The 23,055-nt window shown below is 37.3% G+C and overlaps 1 protein-coding gene across 13 annotated transcripts in view; it reads right to left on the bottom strand.

The window, feature by feature from the left end:
- Positions 1–1,919: 1,919 nt before the first annotated feature.
- FAT1 (FAT atypical cadherin 1) overlaps positions 1,920–23,055 on the bottom strand; it is a 113,901-nt gene continuing 92,765 nt past the window's right edge. For 6 of the 13 annotated variants that reach the window (XM_030010946.2, XM_030010975.2, XM_030011014.2 and 3 more), the window contains 15 exons: positions 22,609–22,823; positions 22,062–22,199; positions 21,613–21,756; positions 19,233–19,430; positions 14,185–14,986; positions 13,109–13,240; positions 12,838–13,001; positions 11,774–12,236; positions 11,121–11,274; positions 10,710–10,820; positions 9,870–10,501; positions 9,484–9,621; positions 7,374–7,433; positions 4,559–4,594; positions 1,920–3,619 (listed from right to left, as the gene is read on the bottom strand). In XM_030010946.2, coding sequence (XP_029866806.1) covers positions 2,994–3,619; positions 4,559–4,594; positions 7,374–7,433; positions 9,484–9,621; positions 9,870–10,501; positions 10,710–10,820; positions 11,121–11,274; positions 11,774–12,236; positions 12,838–13,001; positions 13,109–13,240; positions 14,185–14,986; positions 19,233–19,430; positions 21,613–21,756; positions 22,062–22,199; positions 22,609–22,823 — 4,013 coding nt within the window. In that variant the 3' untranslated portion in view covers positions 1,920–2,993. Of the gene's footprint in view, positions 3,620–4,558; positions 4,595–7,373; positions 7,434–8,939; positions 8,994–9,483; positions 9,622–9,869; positions 10,502–10,709; positions 10,821–11,120; positions 11,275–11,773; positions 12,237–12,837; positions 13,002–13,108; positions 13,241–14,184; positions 14,987–19,232; positions 19,431–21,612; positions 21,757–22,061; positions 22,200–22,608; positions 22,824–23,055 lie in introns of all 13 variants that reach the window. The other 7 variants (XM_030010966.2, XM_030010994.2, XM_030010986.2 and 4 more) reach the window with 5 other exon arrangements.

Below are 23,055 nucleotides of genomic sequence, written 5' to 3'. Positions count from 1 at the left end.
AGCCCAGCAAAGGGCCAATAAGATGGTTAAGGGACTGGAGTATCTTTCATATGAGAGGCTGAGAGAACTGAGACTGTTCAGTCTGGAAAAGAAAAGGCTCAGTGGGGAACTTAATGTTTATGAATACCTGATGTGAAGATGTAAAGAAGACAGAGACAGGCTCTTCTCAGTGGTGCCCTATGGAGGACAAGAAGCAATGGGCACAAATTGAAAAACATGAAACTACATCTGAATGTAAAACTCTCACTGTGAGTCTGAATGCACACTGGAATAGGTTGCCCAGAGAGGCTTTAGCCTCCATCCTTGGAGATAGCAGAGAGATGCCTTCCAACCTCAACTGTTCTGTGATTCAGGGTATTGCTTTAAGACCTTTTAACAGAGATATGCCTCCTACTCAATATCTAAGAGGTGAAATTTGTCTTTATCTTTGGCCACTTAAAAATCTGCATAAGGAGTTAGGTAAAATGTATTAACTATGAGGACCTGAATGTTTGATTCTGAAACTTCCTATTTTAAAATGTTTGGCTCATAAAATAAATCATCTGGCCAATGCTTTTGAATGTCTTGGACTACTATTGAGTCAAACAGCAATGCTCTGTGGTGTCAGTGTTTTAATTGGGTTAAAAATGTCACCAGCTTGGTCTTGTGTATTGTTGTAGCTCTGTGTGGGGAAAACAGGTTTAGTTGCACTTACTGGACTTGAATTAGGTGACAATAGCTCCTGGTACTTCTACAAGGGGAGCATTTGTTTAACATGGTCTTGCTTTACTTGCCAACTGCAAAGCTGTTGTGGAGTTGAAACTGTCTGTTATTTCCCTGACTGCTATGATGCCCTCTTGTCTTCTGCTGTGAAGTAGGACCTGGGTGTTGCATGTTGCCTAGCAGCGCAGTTCTTGTGCTTTATAAGTCAAGATGGACCTTAAGCAGTCATCCTAACTACTGTCAAGTGCATGATACCCTTTACTCACAGTTCTGTAAGTCTTAAAGAAGAAAATGTTAACACTGGGCCCAATGTACAAAAAGCTCTTTGTTATCAGGGTGAATATTGCCCTGAACAGCCAGAACATGGTTTTAAACCCATTGATTTTAGCCTTTTTCTGTATGTTGTGAGATTCTTACTGGCATATGGGCAGGTTAACACTGAGGAATGCCTGTGCCTGGCTATTGGCTCTGTCCTGTAATCCATCCATTTCCATTGTACAGCTGCTAGGCTAGGAGTTGTTCATTCTGTGCATAAATAGCACTCCAAATACAATTCCAGCACCCTGTTATCCCAGATGGTGGAAGGCCCAGGCTTAGCTCTCATGCCCAAGGGAATCTAACATTTTACCTTTCCAGGCTACACAATTTTATGAGACAGCAGGAAAAAAAAAAATGGAGGTGGAGCTGAAAGGATTCCAGGCTGTATTAAAAATTCACTAATATGCTAGGAAATCTCTTCTGAACTTAAGAAGTGTCCCTCCATGCAAGAGGTAGAAGACAATTATCTTATTCCTTTAGCTTACCATCCAGTCAAATTTATGCTAGAGAAACTTTGTTAGAGGCTTTGTTCTTTTCTAGTCAGAAAAGCAGCTGGACAGTATGTGGGCAAACTGTATCCTGTCTTGACTTCTTCAAGGTAAAGGTCTAGTGTGAACCTAACACAAGAAACTGCCACTGAAATATAACTGCATAAAACCTCCCCTGTATTTATCACAAACTCAGAACTTGTCACAGAAACTTCAGCATGCAAATGCACAATCAAGGGACAGCTATTCATGAAAATAACTATTCAGGTGATTAAGAAAGGAAGAAACTGCTTTAAAGAGCTTGGTTTTTTTTCTGTATATATTTTTGGGACTTCAGAAAAAATACTCAGTAATTTACATAGCTGATATTATATGTTTAAAGAAAAATGCAAACTACCGAGAAGGCTACTGAAGTTTGATACCCATCAATCTTTATTCATACTGGCCCGATTACTTTTTAAACACCATTAAGTAGACACACACTGCCATCTAGTGAGCATCTCTAACATAGCTGCAGTTTGATTTCTGAGGAGAGGAAAATGTGTTGCTTGGAGCAAGTAACTTAATACAGTACAAAACATATACAGACTTAAAAATGCTGCACTGAATGCTTTGTCAATTGTATATTATATAATAGAGATACACAGAGCAAAGCTAAAGTATTTTATTAATAATTTATTGTCAGTAAGAAAGACTGGCTAATGGTAATTTTCAGTAAAAACCTTTACAAGACCATTGGATCACAAATATACAGACACTATAAAAACTGTGTCATGGTGGTTTTGGTTCTAAACTGGTATGTAGAGGGTCCCCAACACACTTTCCAAGAAGGGAAAAAATGTTTACAGTTCTAAAATACAGCAACCCATTTAAGACATTTTCATGTAGCTGACCCAGAAAAATATCAGACCTAACCTATGTACAACAGGAATTGTGTGAATATGTTGACTTTTTTATAATGAAATGTCAAACCATAGTTTTTGAGGGAATACATAGAGTGATGCCCTGATTATAATAAGTCAGGGTGCTAGTTTTTAATGCACACTAACACCACTAGTTTCAGTGGAAAACAAATTCACAAAATATCTACAAAATCTAGTTAAAACTATTAAAATCAAAACTGTACATAAAATTTACAAAAAGTAGGAGAAAATTAATTGCATTAGAACTATATAAATATATGCATCATGCTAACATGGAGAAGTGGTATGTGATTTTTTAACATAGACAATGTAAGTACAAAAGATGTTCAGAAATGGCACAGCCAATGGAAGTCTTGGAACTGTCCAATTACAGTAGGTCAGGAAATGGAAAAAGAGGCTGATTTAGTGACATGAACTGCATGATCCAATGCTGCCATGCCAGTTTAGCTCACTGAAACAAAAGCATTCACTGTGGCTGAGAAAGAGAAAAAAATAAAAAAGCTCTTGAAAGTTGTTCTAGGACTGATAAAGTTTAAGAGTCCAGGCACTTTTGTTGAGTGTGTCAGACTTCTGTATGTTGCTGGGAATCAAGTGGAGGAATTTTCACATCTTCAAAATGACCATCGTCTCCACTCTCATAGTCACTCATTATGACTTCAGACTCCATTTCACAGCATGCTGACACATCAGAGCATGAAGCTGTGGAAGCATACACAGACATGGACATATTGTCTACAGTGGGTGCTTCAAAGTCTCTATTGTACCCTAATGTGTAAGGAGCATAAGGTTCTCTGTAACTGCCGTTGACACCACTGGTTGTGGTCTGAGGTTCTGACATGTCTGCAGGATAGTGATGAGGAAGGTACTGATTAAGGTTAAATCTCTGCCTGCTTCTTGTAGAAGAACCCAAGCTACCTATGGCTGGCATGTCTCTGGGTGGCTGTATTGACTCAAACTGGTCGCTGTATTCTGGTGGTAATGGTGGAAGCTCATCAGGTGCAGGGAAGTCATCAGGTGGAGGTGGAAAATCACTTTCTATGTCATAACCGCCAGGGTAATAGTCTGTATCGATGGCATTTGGATCTGTGTAGAGGGGAGCTGACTCCTCGACCACTTCGTAATTTGGATACTCTTGGATACCTGGCAACTGAACGCTTGGCATCCAGTCTGATGTATCCCAGTGATAACCTGAAAAGTTAATTTAAAAAAAAAAAGTAGTATCAGTATCTTGTCTTCAAGTCAGTCTGAACTGAGAAGTCAACACATGTATTAAGATGATGCAGTCACTGTGATTAGGACACTACTTGTTAATTAGAGAGCAGTTTGCCCCAGTTCCACAAAAGACATTCAACACAATACAGCTTTACATTATGCCATGCATTAGATACTGCATCATTCACACTTGAACTTTTACACTTTCTCAGACATCTCACCTAACATGGGAAGAGCTGTAGGTCATCTATGGAATGTGCCATCACAATACACAATGGTATAGAATTGTTCACTGGATAGCGAAGAACCAACAGCCTCCCTGGTGTAGCTAAATTCTTAGTCAGTTGTTGTTGAGTAATTACAATTAGGGTGACAACAGCTGCCTGTTTTTCTTAAGAATATATTTAGCATATATAAACCCTGCTTTTCTTACATAAAAGAAGTAATTTCTAATTGGTAAAGTATCCAGACCATTTAAAGCAACTTTACCCCTTAACGGAATTGTACAAGTTAATTTCACAGAATGCTGTTAGCTCTACAGTAACTGCCACACCTCTGATAAAAATCTTTGACTATTAGTAAAGACATTCCACATTCAAATAAAAGAACAAACCAGGAAAATCAAGCTTAATCATGCATAAATGACCAAACTTGATCCTCTCTTGCAAACTCCCCTTGAATAAGTTTGTATTCATCTGCTGGAAAGTAGATGTAAGCCTAATCTCATTAAAAAATAATTTTCTCATCTGAATACCAAGAAGGAAAATAATAAAGAATTGTAATAAGGTGCAAATCTAGTAAAAAGTAATCACTGCAGACAAATGCACAGCAAGCAACTGATAGTAAGTCTGTGTTAAAACCAAGTATTAACAGAAATATTTTGGTGTACATCAATGAACTGCATGCAGAAGTCACCTCTTGAATTGCTGAGGTCAGGAACAGCAAAAGATTCTTTAGGTGGCAGAATGAGAAGAAAAAGGAAAAAACATCTGTAGTTAGGAATCAAATAGTAGAACCAATGTGAAGACAAAGAATGACTGTCACTATGATGTTCATGCTGCTTTTGTCCAGTTTACTTAGCGGTACTAAAGTTGGTATTTTTTTTTTTTTCCTCCTGAGCTCCTTTCTTAGACCTGAACTGTAGAATAGCTACTGAGTTAATGTGCAGCCCACCTGGGACACGGCTCTGTAGTGGCAAAATCTGCAATCTGTAGTTTGCTGAAATCCTCCTAGCAGTAGATTTAGGACTTCTGCTAAAAAGGGTAAAAAGACTTGGTCTGATTTTTTTTCTTTCCTTATATTCCCCCTTGTTTTTCAATACAGGGCTACATCTATTAGGACTTATACTTTTAAGTATCTCATTCAAAGATGGGAACTCTCCCCTTAGTATCTCTCTTCCCTACACTGTGCACTAGGAGACCTACCTCCCTTTGCACAGCAATCCCAACAACTCATGCTCAGCAGAGAACTGTCCTGTGTTATCTGACAAATTTTAAGTTTCTCTCTTCAGGAATCTATATTCCCTATTCAGGTCTGTAAGGATGGGAAATGCCTATCTTAATACCAGAATCTTCTACTAAGAATTGATATTTTTAGCCATTCTTGGGACTGGAGGGACAGAGGTTCACTCTTGGCAGGGGTTCCTTTTTTTTTTTTTTTTTTTTTTTTTAAGCTTGCCTAGCCCAGACAAGAAAAATACTGTCCACGCTAAAGGAGGTATCAGTCCAAGATCTGAGACTCTTCAAACATCTCTGGCCTCATCTCCAGGAGAAGGTTCTGACCACTAGTCTACTCACAAGACTACATTCTTCATTCTTCATTTTTCTAGGGAAACTGGATGCAAAACCTAGTACCAAGAGGCAGACTGTGGCCTTATGATTTAGAGCACTTTTACCAAGGAGTGGGGAGATCTTTGTCCTGTCCCCTTCTTCTGAGGCAAAGACCCTTTAACATCAAATACAGAAACACAAACTAGAACCTGATGTGCCCATCTTCCCAGGTGGCAATCTGCTAGACTGGAGCTATATTTCCTCTTGCACTCAGCATTGTTGATTTGCACAGAGCTACAACTTTCCTTGAGGAGCAGCAGAGAGAACACAGGCCTACAACTGTCCTAGGATGAGACTAGCTACAGTTCATGCTTCCAGGATACCTGTTGGACAGAACCACTTGAGGAGACTAAAGGAAAAGACCATCTGTCCTTTGACCTTGCTGAAAGCTTGAGCAAGGATCTCTGCTGCTCGAACTGGCACCCTCCTGAGGGTGCTCAAAAGCAAAACTCTTTACATAAGATGCTTTGAAAGAAGGACTACTTATTAAGAGTAGAAACTTCCAAGTGTTAAGAAGTAGCTGAGCAGGACATCTTTAATCTCTCTACGAATATTCTGCAATGCATAGAACATTTGTATTTATCTTAGTCATACTACACCACCAAGCAATACTTCCAACTTTGACTTGAGAACTACATCCATACTTTTTAGTTACTACCAATTAAAATCTCTGAGAAAATCTAAGTAAGTTATTAAATATTTCCCCAATAGATTTTGCCTTTTCTAGTCTTGTAATTCTTCCTTTCATAAGTACTGTGCATTACAGTTTTTTAGCACTGAGGACTATGGTCTATAGGTATATATTAATTTAATACTTGCATGTAAATAGAAGTCTTTGCACTTGTCTACTGTTTTGTGTGTCTGTATACATTAGACAGGATGTACTTCTAATAACAAATGAAGGAGAATCTTTAGCTACTATAATTAATTTTATGTTCTTAAAATGGCTTCATTTTAAGTAGGACTTAATAAAAAAGTAGGGTTTCCTAGTCTGTATCAAGAAATAGGAAACATACACTGTGGATGTTATTTCAGAAGTAACCTCTGCAGACTCATGGTTATGGAGTGAATTATTTGCATATTACTGGAACTTTAAAGATTTTTTTAGGTCCATTAAAACAATAGTTAGCATTTGTATAGACTCACTAGCACCTTTATTACTACTATTATTTTGTAAAGAGTGTGTTTTCCAGAGTGGTCAGTTCTTACATGTCAGCAAAAAAGGAATAAAATTCCATTGAAAATGCCTACTTCACCTCTTTCTAACTTCCAAATACATACTACACACACACACAGAAATATATGCGTGTATACATATATACACCCAAACATACCTTTTAGATACTGATGTAAGGCTGGGTAATAAGTAACTACTTAAACTGATAGGAATGTGTATGCCTATATTCCTCAACTGCATACTAGAAATCAGTTTTTTCTGCTAGAGACAGATTGATCTGAAGACCAAGGAAGTGAGTACTGCTATCACACTTACTCCCATTCTGCTCAGCTGGACAAGGTGCCAACAGATGTGGGTGGGAAAAGAAAAGGAAGCAGGGGCTGCTGCTTTTTCATCTACAGTAGTGTATGTAATTGCCTTTGATGCTGTCTCAATTCTGCTGGGACCTTTAGTGTAAGTATTTTCAGAAGAGAGTGAGCACCAAGATCTTTTTATGCTAATACTTTTTCTTCCAAGAAATCATACTTTGAAACCTGTCCACAGGGTAGCTACAGCATACGCATGAAAACATGAACAGATATACTATATAAATATATTCTTTGCTAAAACTTATCAGAAAGTCTAAGTAAATAACATAACTCCCATCTACTAGGGCTACATTACTAGAAGACAAACGTGCATTATTCTGCCAAAGCAGTAAATAAGTATGAAAACATGTATATACCTTCTTTTTCCACCGAGTCAACAACAGCATTGACAAGGTGTATTACAGTCACTACGGAAGCTTGTAAAGGGTATAAAAGGAGCAAATTAAAACAAACCTATAGTTAGTATCACTTTAAACAGCATACAGATATACAAAAAAACCCCACTTTAACATTGCAGTTCATTACTATTTCATAGAGCAAGATTATTGGTGTACATATACATTTACTCTCTATCTAGAAAGCAGTTGCATGTAATACATAAAATACATCCCTAAACCTGAATTTTATCCTTGATGAACATGGAAAAGTACTTGTAAGTACTCCTGAAGCAAATTCTGCACAAGCACAAAGTTGCTTTAGTTGCGTTAGAATTTCTGAAATGTTGCCTAAACATACCATTTGCATAATACTTCATCTAGATAGCAATAAACTAGGCTTTTCTAAAGGCTTGTGTTGGGTGAATTAAGGAGTATTGCATTAGGCTTCCCCTTTTAGACTGCAAACTACATTTCCCCCACACCCCAATGGCAGACCAAGGGAAGAAATTTTCACCCAAATGAACTAAAATGCTAGAATATGAAAAATATCTACTGAAATCTTTTGTTGCTGACCTACTTAAGTTGTATGTGAACGGTGGTATCACAGTAGGAATACCAAATTCAGGTTGTGACATTCTTACTTAAAAAACAGCCAAAATGAATGTATTTTTTATGTCTTTCCTTTCCCAAGATACTTGGAAGGGAGAAGGATTTACTCTTGTAGGGTAGGATGAGGTAAGCACGTACAATTTGTTTGCATGGCTCAGGGATTAAATTTCAAACTAATAAATTCAGAATCTACCAAAAAGGAAGGAAGGAACAATATTTATGGTGCTACAGCTATTTCTCTTAAAATGATGTATTAATGAGTAATCAATACATGACAAGAAACGTGAGTAAGAATATACGAAATATATGGGATGGAGAGGAGGGGAGAACAACATGTACCACACAACACTTAATACCACAGGAAAAAAGTTGAAAGTTGGTGTCAGGTCTACTGATAAAATGATGAGTACTGTATGCATACCATTTTACTTTCACCAATCATTAACACAGATGTTTCTTTTCATGCTATTAAGAACAAATCACTCTACTTCTTCCAGAAGCAGAATATTCTTTATTCCTAAGCTAAAGGAATTTCAAATTCTTTTTACCATACAAAGACAAAAGCAGAAATTGGAATAAAGTGTCAAAACACCTTAACTTAGTGAATTAAGTTATGAGAAAACTGTGGCTTTGTCCAATCAGTCTGAAATGTTTCTCAATACATAGATGCGTTCATACCAACTGTAAAAGCATCTGTCATCGCAATGAAAAAGACTTCCAATTAATAATAATAAAACCCAAAAATATGCATGCTGATTATATTTTGATGGACTGGAGTTGTGATCAAAATATTTATATTTTTGTATTGGCTTTTTTCAATGTATGAAATTTTTTTATGAATTCATTTTAATCATGGTGAAAGCCAAATATACTGTTCTACTGTAACAAAATTCCTTTTTGTGCAGCTTCCTTCATTACTAAAGTAATCAAACTTACAAGCAGTCCCTTAAACTCTGCTCTCACTCAGAACTGATCTGATCCATATGGGAGCTGAGGTCGCAGCAAGAAAAAGAGAAGGAAACAAATGAAACTGTAACACCAGAAAGCTTTTTACTCAGAGGTGAACGTCAAAGTGAAAGTTATATTTGTGCAGAGGCCATTTTTCAAATTCACTGTAGTTTTGTATAAGGCAATAACTAATGATTACCTAGAAGAGTTTCTCAAATTTGAACACGCTTTTAACACCTTTTAAATGCAAGGCTCTGAACACCTTGTGCTGCATTTTCACCATTAATATTCTAACAGCAGAATGATTATATATAATTTTAAGGTAATTAACACGAAGTGTAAGATAGGCAAAATACTTTTAAAAAATTAACATATCTGGGTATTAACATAAGTAAATACAGATATATATTAAATAAGCTATTATTTAATATATATTCCATATATGTAAGTCCTACTGATACTAAGAGATACAGATGCAAAGACAGAACAAATGAACGTAAGTGGCAGCACAGAATGATTGTATTTTACATACCATTGTCATCACACGATTCAGACTGGAAGGAGCTGAGAGACTGGACCTCAGACATGCTTTCTCTAGCACTGTAAGGATGGGAGTTCTTTTCATCCAGAGGCTTTTTTGAAAGGCAGGGGTCAAGATCTACTACTTTAGCTGAAAGAATAAGTTTCAAGTGAGACGATAAATAGATTTTAGATTAAGGAGTCAATAAAATTTAAGGCTGAGATCTACACATTCTTACAAAACTTAATAGAGTATGAAGCCCAATCAGACTCAAAACGCAGTAAAGTCATAATGCCTTTTGTATCCTAACAGGCATAGACACAGACTTTGCACTCATATTAAAATTGTACCAGCATACACCTTTAACAGTAAAGTAATAAAACAAGAACATTTCTTACTGTCATAGTCAAAATCCCAGCTGGGTTTCTGTATTGAATCGCTGTCTGAAGGAGAGTTGGAGGGAGGCGGAGGTGGCAAATTTGGTGCTACACTGCAAACGGCTACAGCTTTGCGGTGACCATGTACAGAATCTGGGTTAAAAGTACTAAACTCTGGGTGCTCTGGGATAGCAGACCCCTCAAAAGAATTCCTGTCAAGATTATTCCTGGAGTCACTTGGAATGCTTGGAGTGTATGAAATGGGACGCACAGGAACCTGTGGTGGGATGTCAGAATAGATGTTCTTATTCAATTTTGCATCAAAATAAGGTCTTTGCAAGAAAGCTGTTGTAGCTCCAAGTTGCTTGTCTTCAGGTTCTGGCTGGTGCTTCTTCTTTCTACTAATCACTTTGCGGCAAACAACAAAAATCACAACTAGCAAGAATATTCCTGCAATGAAAACAATAATCCCAATCACTTCGGCTAAGCTAATGTTCCAAGATGTTGAAACATATTTGTTAAGAACAATGTCTGTGCAGTGTTTTCCTCCAAATCCTCGGCTACAATTGCAGTGATATGAACCATAAGTATTCTCACAAAGGGCACCATTAAGACATGGGTTTTCTATGCATTCATCGACATCAGTCAGGCACCTAGCAGAAACAGAGCAGAGCAATGATGGTTAGTTTACATCAGTAGTCTTTGTTGTAGTCTCCTTGTTCTCAACAATTCTAATAGATTTAATATACAGTACTGTACACTACCAGGCAATTTGTTGTTTTATCAACATTCCAGATTTCAACCAGTTTGAACTGTTAGGTAATACTGTTAAAAATTCAATATATGTGGAACACTACCTACCTTTCTCCACGAAAGCCTGCTTCACACTCACAAACAGGTCCATCCAAACTGTCAATACACTTGCCACTGTTTTTACAAGGATTGTCTTTGCAATATGGACCCAGCTGGCACCTGCAAAGGCCAAATAAAGAAAAAAGGGGGGGGGGGGGGGGGGGGGGGGGGGGGGGGGGGGGGGGGGGGGGGGGGGGGGGGGGGGGGGGGGGGGGGGGGGGGAAGCACGAACGAACCATTACCTTACTGCAAGTGAGTATATAGTGTGGGATTCAGGGCTGTAACATAGGGGCTGGCATTAACTTCAACTAACTCCAGTGGGTTTCAAAGGCTGAGCTTCAAGTAGGAAACAGATAAAAAAAAGAAAAAAGAGCCTATTCTCTAAGGGTTTCTTTGGTACAACAAACCATACAAACATACCTTTGGCCTGTATATTGTCCTCGGCACTGACAGATAAAATCATCGCTGACTGGGATGCAAGTACCACCGTAAAGGCAGGGGTTGGAAGTACATGGGTTGACACTTACATCGCAGTGAGTTCCCATAAACAAAGGTGCACACTTGCAATAGTAACCTGAAATCAAATACAGTCTTTTTGAAAGACACATATGGCTTTACTGGATTTAAGATAAAATCCTCCCTACCCACCTACCTGTTTGAAGAGAGAGAGGATGGGAAGAAACACATATTTTTATTGAAAGGTGAAGGAAAGTCTAACAGTAAGGTTTTTCTTGAATATGAATGAAGGATAACTTCCATTTCTCTCTCAAAACTCAAGCTTGTCACAATGATTTCAGAATTTTTAAAGGAAGACTAAAGTAGGCAGTTAAGAGGATGGACCTCAGGTGTTCACACTGAAGATTAAATCCCCACTTTGTCTGATGGACTTTGTCTACTTCATAACCCAAGGAATTGAGTCTAGAACACAGACAGACACAGCCTTCCCACTGCTCAACAACCAGCCTTCTACAACTGTGAATAATTCTTGCTTTCCCAGAGAAAGTTTTGTCCTTCAAGGCAGGGCAGTGGAAAAGCAGTTCTGAAAACTAATAGCAGAAGATTGCACAGCTTACCTCCATTTGACAGTGCATTGCAGATGCCTCCATTCTGACACGGGCTGCTTGAACAACCTTCTGTGGTAGTCAGTAAGCATCCAGGAGTCACATCTACAGATTCTTCCATGTGTGCATAATTTCGTGGCTTACTGTTTAGGGGCAGCTCTTGTCCATTAAGTACAACAGAATCCATACAGCCTCTGAAACCATTGCTAACCTGAGGACTTCTACCGTGTCTTGTACCTTGCTGCCGAATGTGACCACCAAAAAACACATGATTATCTAGGTTTAGTGTCCTAAGTGTACCAGGAGCAGTACCAGATGCAGTATGCACCCTATCCAGAACAAGTCGTGCATAATTTCCATCCACTTCAAGAGATACTGAATGCCACTGGCCATCGTTAATCTGAATGCTCTGAACAGAGACAATCCCAGGTCCACTGCCACAATCAAATTTATATTGCAGCCTTCCATGGTGAATCTACAGAGGAAAGCCACAACATCAACAAACAGTCTGCACACTTAAAGAGTATAAAATATTGATGCCTATAAAAGTTTATGTTTTCTGGAGAGACAGGATGATGGTGGTGTTCATAAAAGGCAGTTTAATAACATTGTATTTCAAACAGTCACAGTGATTGTGATTCATTCTATACAGTTCTTTTAATTAAAATGTATACTTTGTACATTTTTTCCACTAGTAAAGAAGTCACAGATCATCAAAAAATTACAATACTTCAAGACAACCTTTCATCTTGTGCTTTAAGTGACTTTTTCTGTATGGACTTAATGAGTACTATAAGCAAATAAATTTAAATTTGTTACTTAAAATAGATAATTCAGGGTGTTTTTTTTGTTTGTTTTATTTTTAAAACATTAAAGAAAACTAATTCCTTTTACATATTAAAAAAAATTCTGTACAAGTTTGTCACCTGGATGTATAACACACTTTACCTTGAAGGCAATTCTCAATTATAACAATTCTACAGAGATGTTATGATTCAATCTTTGAATTTAGCACAAAAAATAGTAAGAAGATGGCAAGAAGAGGAAGAGATATGCACTAGGAGATTTCAGTATACCTCTAAGATACTGTAGTCTGTTCCTCGAGCATACATAACAACTGCATGAGCAGAGTAAGTTCTAAGTCTCATTGTCAGCTTCATTTCCTCTTTGTTCTCATTTTCCATGAGACGGTATTTCACATAGCTGCTCCCAGTAAATGTCACAGCAGACCCAGCTGATGCTTAGGAATACAGAAAAACATAAAATGTGTTAACACAGGACTGGAATCAGATTTATATTTGAAAGTAATATGGTTTTACGTAGAGATTTTTAGAGTTAATTTCTTACCAGGACACTGTCCAGCTTTGCTGTCTTGGCAAACACAGGTGTATTTTCCTTCCTTTGGATCTCCTAAACATTCAGTACCTTCAGGGCATGGGTTTCCTTCACACACACTATTCACCTGGGGGCATTTCCCTTCTGTAAAATTAAATACCTTATTTCTCTCCTGTTGGTGGTAATGGTATTTTGTGAAAAGGGACACTTAAGTACAGTAGCTGAAAGCAACCCAAATGACATTCCTAACTATCAGACAAGGAAGTGAAGTAACAGTTATGGGATATGACTGGCACAATCACAGACTAGACAAATGGCATATATAGTGGCTGATGTTCATAGTTATCTAGATTACTGAAACAATTCAATGGATAAAATTTGGAAACTGGTGTTGTGGTTTAAGGTTTACCATTACTATCATACACCATAAAAAACAACATGTAGATATTAAACATGGACAGAGTGGGTTGGGGAGAGCAGAAGAGTGTGTCTGTATTTGGGACAGAAAAGGAATGGGCTTTACATATTTTCTTAAGATGTGCAAATCTACCCAGCAACGTTAAGTCATGATTTTAAAAAGCCGTGCTGTTCTCCTCAGAGCTAAAGACAAATTTCTGTTATAAATCTGTACACTTATATGTATCTTAAAGAATATTCCTTTCCCAGTTCACCCTGTCATTCCCAGCCCAGTTTGGAAGCTGTGTGGGCTACTTCTCTAAGCAGAAACCAGGAAGTATTCAGGTACTTTGCAAGAACTTACCTTTGTGTATACAAGACTGAAAATGGCTGGCAATTTAGAACAGGCAACAAAAAAAGGAATTTCTTTCATAAAATAGAAAATGAAGGTGTAACTATAAGAACACCCCCCCCCTCCCATAAGCTTATATTATGTAAACTCTTAAAATGGTGTAATGAGGCAAGAAAGAATTACTCCCTACTCTGAGAAAAATTAGGCAAATGTTGCAGTGTGGGTCGCAGGATATTCTTAATCTGCTCCTGTAATATAAAATTTTGCCCTGTGGATTATGGCTGTTCAAAACCAGAACTATCTTTTCAAGGATACATTTTTTCCTTACTGCTTTTCTTACCTTTACAAAGACAAACTGCTGTTCTGTGATGACGGGGAGTGACAAAACTCAACCTGGCTGTGCTGTGGGTTGACATGATGTTCTCATCCACTGTTACCTTTTCTTCACAAAATTTCAAAGGACAATCTAGGCCTGCGCAAAGCTTATGGAAAACATCAATTATCCGGACACCTAAAATCTCCTCTAGGTCAGGCACAGAAGAGTTTATCTTGTGGAGCAAAATTCTCATTGGGTGATGAGAGCTACCAGACTTTTCAATATTCAGGAGGACATCAAGATTTGAAGGAGGATCAGAAGGCTGCAAACTAACAATCTGGATGTCATTTCTCCTCACGCCCAAGATGTTTCTTAACGCTCTCTGGAAATTGCGCCAGTAATCACCGATGAATTCTTCAGGGGCGAGGTTTGCAAAGCGTATTGCAATGCTGTGATTTAGTAAATCTTGTGTGATTTGTCTGATGTGTACAGTAATATCAGCTGCAGTTGTAAATTTTCCATCTGTAACAGTGACATTTAGGAGGTACTGTCCTACGTCTAACCTTTTATGTGCTATTAGTTTGCCACCAGTACTGGAAACGGAGAACAAGGATTCCATTTTGGGGTCCAGACTATATGTCAAAGTGTCATAAACATCTTGATCAGTTGCATGAATTTTCCCAATGACACCACCTGAATATTCTTCTCCAAAGGCTGTGATAAAGATTTCTAGAGGCAGAATTGCTGGAGAATAAATGCTCTCCTCAATAACTCTAATATCAATGTAAGTCAAAGATGACAATGGTGGTTTTCCATTATCTGCCACCTAAAGGAAGACGAGGATAGAGTTAGGTTTTTGCTTTATCTCAAATTCTACTATAGATATTTGTACTGTATACCATGGATTGTATTTTTCTACCAAAAAAAAAAAGTTCCTACAGGAAAATGCTTTATGTAAACCTCGTAACACAGGTCCTGACACAAATTTAAAAAGCTTATATATGCAGGCACACACAAACATGTTTTCACTTCTTCCAAGATTAAAAGGCTACAGTGCTCTTAATACCTGGAAATGCCAGGAAGCTACTAACATTTCTAGCAAATACAGAGGAAATGTACAGTAGCTGATTTCAGACAGCAGATGGTGTTTGAAGCTTTTTTATTTCAAGCATGGAAACACATTACAAATGAGTCATGCACTAGGAATTTACAACGTGCTTCATCACAGTTATTAGGAGGTGGTCAAAGACAATCTGAATGCAGTACTTCAAAACAGTACTTCAAAAGGAAAACAATACATGTAGAAAGTTACAATTAATGATGTTGTCTTTCATGATTTGTGATCACGGAGAGGAAAAAAACCCCACCTGTAGCGCTATTTGCTTCAGACAATTAAAGTAATTAACAGAATCAGGCTAATTCAATTTTAAAGCCTTTTTAAACATCACATTCCCTGTCATCCACCCCTTTTTGACAAAAGCATATGCTGCTGTTGTATGAAGAGAGGACAAAAAAAGAGAGTAGAAAAATGAGAAAAGAGCATTCCCTTGGGTTCACTTTCTATTTCTCAGTTCTTTTTTCCCCATCTACCTTTTTCGCAGAGCTCTTTCCCAGTTACTGAAAGTGAGAGTAAAGAAATGGGCAAAGAAGAATTAGAGGGATGTGAAGGGACAGAGAGGATACACAGGGCTCAGAAGGTAGAAGATACCCTGCATTGTTCAAAAGATTTTACAATAATTTTACAATGACTACAGGTAGTTGCTACACTTTGAAGATCTATGCAGAGAAGCCACTTTTGATTTTTCATACAAATTTAAGCAAAAGAGGAAAAACTCCAGGCACAAGATTATCTGTGGATGTGCACATAATTGTAGCATTTTTAAAAGGTAATGCATGTCTCAGAACTACATGTCTTCATCTGCTAACTCCAAAAGAAAGGCATGGCTAGAAATTTGCCCTCTAGTTACCCAAACATAAATAACGAGAGAAAGAGAGAGAGAGCTCAAGTTGGCAAAGTTCTGTTTTGCCTAGTTTTCTGCCTGGAAACAAGACAAGGCAGGCAGTTTAGCTACAGGAGAAATGCCCAAAGGAAACAAGGGCTTAAAACAAACAGGCAAGCAAAATTATAACAAATGGACAGCAAGTAGGAAAGAAGAGCCCCAGGACAAATGATTTTTCAATAGTGCAGATATTTAAAAATCTGCTGTGGTTTTAAACTAAAGACTTCAGAGTGTGGCACAAAGGACTGTATGACTCATAGCTGAAGATATCACACACTAATGCTGTGAGACATTTGTTAATGGATAATCTATTTCCTTTGGAGAGAGGGAAAGCAAATGTGAGTGGCATGCACATGTAGGTGGCTGTAGGGAAAAAAAAAATCCTTATTTCTATTAAAACCATAAAGGTAAAGTAAAAGAAAGCCTCATGTTAAGTAAAGTTTTTTGGTGGTAGTGGATTTTTTTTTTTTGTTGTGGTTGTTTTTTTTTTTCCAATTAAAGTATACTTGTAACATAAGACAGCCTCTGCCTCAGCAATCCATTCAGAAAGCAACTGAGGTGAAAGCTGTCAATACTGAAAAGCACACCAGTGAAGGTCAGTTAAAAAATGAAAATGAGTATCAAGAGATTGTATACAGCCATTAACTTGTGAGCTACAAGATGGAAGTGCAGAAATTAAAGATAGGGTAAACTTGAGAAGATGCCTTCCTACAGCCTTTGAAAAAAATCTTTCTTTTAAATGAACAGGGGAAGAATATTTTTCCACAAAAGTCATGTATCTATTTTTGTGTGCACCACTGGAACTGAAGTCTTGTGATATGGAAACGCTAGTTTTAGTCTTAGATGACTTCATACTAATGTATAGTGACTCACTAAGGAGAAGATAATAGCAAATTATAGCACTGTGTCTATTTAAAAAAAGCTATCATAGTATAAGATGACAAATGGCAATTAAAAGACAGTGACATATTTCCAGAATTCAGACAGGGAACTTTTAAATCAAGGGATTAGACAGGTCCAAAATACTGAGATTGGATAGTACAGCACACAAAAAATGCACATTAGTATAGTCTGCTTTAATGATTTACAATCTCTGAGAAGCCTTTGTTCTAAATGAGTACATTTGTTTTAAGACACTTGTTTAGCTACTGGATGCCATTAAAATAGCCCTTATTCATTCCCTAGAAAAAAGGCACTTTTCAAGTGCTGTGCTAAAGAGAAGATAGCTGAAGTACTGACAGGCTGTTTACAAGCATCCTACTGTCTAGGAAGTGGCTTGGAAATGAAAGAATTGCATGATTTCACCCAGAGGAAGGTGTTAGATAGGCGCCTCATACTTAAGAAAAGGCGGGCACATTAGGAAGGGCCAAAGGTGGAGCTAAATCATGAAATGTGATGCTAACTCATGAAATGTGATGAAGACAGTGTAACAGTCTACACAGAACAGACATAACTGCCTGTGCATGCATTCATAGGAATATGTTTTAGAAGCAAAATAAATAGAAGTTAGTTACTGCTTAGAGAAAATATAAAAGAAAACATATGAATCTTGTATTACACTGATTGCACATGCAGGAAAAACATTGCTGGTTCTTCTTCCCTAAACAAAAAGATGACTTTGGGGAATCAGTATAGAACTTGGAAAGCCTTTTAGGCAAGTGTGTGGCAAAGCCCACCTCTACTGCTGTTCCTGACTCATGCAGCCTAGGAAGGCCAACAGAGCCATCGCTCAGGTACCTTGAGGGCTAATCTGTCCCACCGCTAATTAGCAGATAACTATTAAGAAAAAAATGGCTAACAGATGAATGATATACCTCCCTGCCCCCCTTTTTAATCTCAGTTCTTAAACCCTAAACTAAACTACATTTAAATGGACCCTTTATCTATGCTGGTTCTTATACTGATGGCTCCTGATAACATGTTTTAGTGACTCAAACAGAAAACAAAAGTACCTGTAGGAATTTTTTCCTTCCCCAAAGAAAAGAGATAGACTTTGTGTAAATATCTCGCAATTATTATCCCAATGTGGACAGAATTCAGTATACACTGACGCAGACACTACTGCTCTAAAACTCTGCAAGTCCATGTTTACTCAGAAATTGTCCGCAATATTATATATGAGAATAACTTGGAGATTGAAAGAAATTCCTCATGTAAAGGTAAGAATTTTTCTTAAAACACAAATCTGGAAACGAAGTTTAAGAATTAAGGCCAGCTATTTTTAGCCTACCAATTTTAAGTCCCCTGTTCACAGCTGCTTAATTTATAACTGAATTTAAAAGGACTGGATAAGATTAAAAAAAAAAATCGGTTTGAAGTTTTCTTACAAAAGGTTACAAAAAAGTATTTTACTATGTTAATGTAACCTGGATTTTTGGACCTCGTCTGGTCTTTTGCACAACAATGGCAAATGTAGGCATATATTATAGCATTTCACGGTCATTTTTTAATTTTATGACGTGTTTTCCACTGCAAGATTCTGAGATCCCCAAGTACTACGCTGCAAGTTTCAATGCTATGGACAAAGATCCACTGACTTGGTTTTCCAAACTTAAAAAAAGATGTTTTCAATTGCCACTGCAAAAAGAATGTGGCACTATAGAAAAATACTTCAGTACTGCCATGATGTGCAACCTTCAATATCCCTGTTTACATCGTATCAGTGCAGTCCAGCTCACAGCTTCAAGGGTCAAAGCAATAGTGGCAAGAGGAAGTCTGCAGCCAATAGCAGGTGGCTCAAGGGACCTGTCCCCTGATGGCTTTTCCAGCATCCCACATGAAAGGCAAAGGGCTTATCAAGACCACTTAACCCAGTTAACATTTCACTTACACCTTACCCTTACTGTGAGTTTAATTAATCTTACTGTTACACCTGTGTAGATTTCCATTTAAACCAACAGACTTTGTCTCTGAAGACGTCACCTCAAGGGACATGCCTCAAATGACTACTTGGCATTTCAGGATCTTGTAACAGAAAGACAAGGGGTAGGCAGGTGGACTGGGCATGTGTGGAGAAAGTTAACTAAATACTTATACTAATAATGCAAAACAGCTAGAGGTAGCGCATCCTACCTTAACATGAAGTAAATAGTGATCCCTCACTTTGCGATTCAGTGCAGCAGTTGTTGTCAGGACTCCCTGCTGGTTAATCTGAAAAGTGTTCTCTTCATTTCCACTCAGGATGGTGAAGAGAAAAGGAGGACCATTGTGAGAAGAGTCCTTGTCTGTCACCACTAGCTGTAGCACACTAAATCCAATAGGCTTATTTTCCTACAAATGCATAATACAATTACATTGGTTTTATTATAATAGAGGATATAGCCTGACATTGATTTCTTTATCACAACAACAAACAAATAAATAAATTTAAAAAAAATCAAATTACTGTCAAACCAGTTAATCAGTGTAAGAGAAATCAGAATGACAATATTGTTTAGGAAAAGATACTACCCTCTGAGAATAAGGACGAAAACAGGAGAAGGAGAAAGGCAGTACATGTTTAAACTTTGTCTTATATTTTTAAAAGTAGCTCAGCCTTGACACTTTACATTTTCCAGTTTTGGTCTGAATTAAGATTACTGTACATTTATTACCAAGTCATCAAAGATTTAAAATTTAGCTAAAACACCTGTTAAGAATAATCCAATGCCTTTGTTGGGAGGACTAGAAAAACACACTCCTCCATCTGATCCCTTGTGTCCCTAATTAGCGTTCTGACTACAGTTGTGGCTGCTACAGCCGCAGTCTGGTTAAAATATGAAATCCAGGTTGTAAAATTTCATCATAAAATCCCTTCAAGTTTGCATTATGTGGATGCCTGAGGTTTCAGAGACACTTCACCCACTTTGGTTTCTCACGTATCTTATACACACACACAACCTTATCTAACACTTGTAACACTTCTCCCAGAATACTTATGCTATACTGTATTGACCAGATTTTTTTTATATATGTACGTATTTTAAATGCAAAAAAAAAGTAGAAGCGTTATTGTGAAGTACTACAATAACAAAATGCTATCCCTTTCACAGCTGCAAAAACTCCTAATAACAAGCATACTCTTTGTTCTTGAAACAGTAAATCAAGTTAATTATCAGATATTGCAGCTGAAGCTTTTTTTTTCCCCTTCAGCAAAACAGACAAGGACCATCAATTTAAAATACAAATATTTACATTTGGACATCTAAAGTAATTTTATTTTCATAATAGCTAAGCACATTTCCAACTGTGTCCAAATACGTCCAACTCCAATACATCAGGAAATGCACACCAGCATTCTTGGGCAACTCCTCCAGCTTCTTCTCTGCTACCCTCATACTGGGACAGGCTGATAAGAATGAACTATAAAACACGAGGTCTTCCTTTTTAATTAAGGGAAATATTACTGACATTGCTTATATAGTCTACAGTTTTAGGGGATACATTAATTAACATTCATTTCAAGGAATATTGTAACTGGGGAAAGCAAAATACCTTTGACAGCACACAAACATGCAAGTCTGTTGTTTTTAAAAAAAAGCATAAGATCCAGGACATCTTACTTCCATACTCTATATATGTTGGGTAGAGATGAATCATTTTGTCTTCTTTTGGAAAGCTACCTTTACAAATCACGTACACAGTCTCAAACAGAAGTGGTATGTTAGGATGGCACAGTGCACCAGATAACATTGCTTGATCTCCACTTATCTATTGTACAAGGCCAGGCACCAGCAACAGCAAAAGGACCCAAGGGACTGAGCTCACTTACTTTACTACTATAAAGGTCTTAATGCAATTCCTTTGTTCCCTTCCATTTATTCTCTGTTGGATTCAGGAAGAGAAGTAGTACAGACACTGCCTCTGTATCTTTGCTTTAGTAGAGAGTTTTCTGAATCGGGCAAGTACATGCCAGCCATTTGAGAATCTGGCCCACTACTACCATCCTAAAGTGCAAAATTAGTCAAATGTAGCAATATGAAATACTACTCCTGTTTTAACTGCTTCTGATCCCAGAGGAGGCCAACAGGAATTAAGTCTTGACCTATGTGTCACGGTGCACACCACCTGCTTCACAGTAACAAGTACCTAAAGTATCTTTTTCTAAGCAGTAACTCTAAGATTAAAAAGAAATAGCAAAATTATTATGTATTTTAACCTACCTGTATGATGCTAAGAATGTTATAAACATAAATGCAATGTATAATATACATATACATGTACACATATGAAGTACATGAAAAAAGAACACGCTCAACTTGCAACATAAGTTTCTAAATAGACTGTACAATATTAATTTTGTAACCCTTAACACTTATTCAGGTAAGCAGCCTCACTGACAACCTTAAAGAATTAAAAATACAGAAAAATTGAATTGAAGCATTAGGTTTATTGTATCTTGCAGAATTTTTCAAGTCACAAATTACCACTCCAATAATATTATTGATTTGACTACTTCACTATCTGTATTTACCTGGATGATAACACTATAGTTTCCTTTTGAGAATACTGGAGGATTGTCATTTACATCAGAAACATCAATATTAACTGTGGTTGTGTTTAGTCTAGGTGGGTTTCCATTATCTGAAGCTTGAACTGTCAAGGTATATCCTGAAATCTAAGAAATAATAAAAAAATTTCACACATCCACTAAGGAGCAAAGAGTAACAAATTCAGCTTTTGTTTTAAGGAAGAAATATTTCAGTGCAAACCCCCAGTAAAGGTTGCCTTCCTATATTTAATCCTTTCTCTTCCTCCCCGCTCCCCAAAAGCACTGACGTAAATAGACGCTTTTACTTTACAATGGCTATATTAATTTTGAAACATTAAATGGTAATTTACAAATATAATTAAAAAAATGGTGGTCATCAATTATGTATAGCTAAATTTATCCCAACAGCTCAAAAAGTGTCAAAACCTTACCTTTTCTCTGTCTAGAAGTTTAGTCACTTTTATTTCACCCCTAGTAGGGTCAATTGTAAACGGATTTCCCTGATTGCCATCTATAATTGCGTAGTGAACACGATTGTTTGAAGGTCCATCAGCATCGTCTGCCATAACCTAAGGGACATTACAGTCTCATTTAAAACAGGTTGAAATAGACTCTATCACTTTTCAGATAAACTCATCCTGAAGGTGAGCACAGCTGTTTTGGTCTACCACATTTCATAGTTCTGAGGAGAAAAGCCATCCAAATAGAACATACCAACATCACTTAATTTCCTGAATTTCTTCTGAAAATTAAGTCATGTTCTCATGAGGAGAACACAAATATATCACAAAATATGATCTGCTTTCCCATAGCATCTCACGTCTCCGGTTCTGAAACTTTTTCAAAATAAATTTTCAATTCACTCAGTGGCAAACTTATCCATTTATGTCCATCTTCAAATCAGTATTTATTCCTTCAAGACTGAAAGCATGATTGTCATGACAGAGTGTTTCAAAGGAAAAAAACAGCAATACGTACTGTAATGACGGATTGTTCAAGTATAGCATCTTCACTGATTACTGCAGTGTAAGTGTCTTGGCTGAACACTGGAGTATTGTCATTGATATCTGTTACATTAATATTCACTGTTACAACATCACTTAATGAAGGTGTGCCTCCATCTGTGGCTTCCACTGTCAAGTAGTACTCATGAGAACTTTCATAATCCAAGCTCTCAATGATAAAAATGGCTCCTACGGAAATAAAAAAAAACAAACCTCACACAAACTCTGCTATTACTGTAGTATTATATATTGCAACTTTTGATTTTGGTCTGACAATTACTCAGCTTCTTCAGGGCTTGATTCTTCACTGTAAAGCTGGAGCTACACAGTGAAATGATCAGGCTTTACACATAGAAGTAAAAAGATGAGAAGTTTCTGCCATTACCACAAAAGACTCACACTTTAAAAACACCTGGCTCAC

Source organism: Aquila chrysaetos, chromosome 1, assembly GCF_900496995.4.
Source record: "Aquila chrysaetos chrysaetos chromosome 1, bAquChr1.4, whole genome shotgun sequence".
Lineage (NCBI taxonomy): Eukaryota > Metazoa > Chordata > Aves > Accipitriformes > Accipitridae > Aquila > Aquila chrysaetos.
The sequence above is the reverse complement of the archived record's forward strand: the minus strand, read 5'-3'. Positions and strand labels throughout refer to the sequence as shown.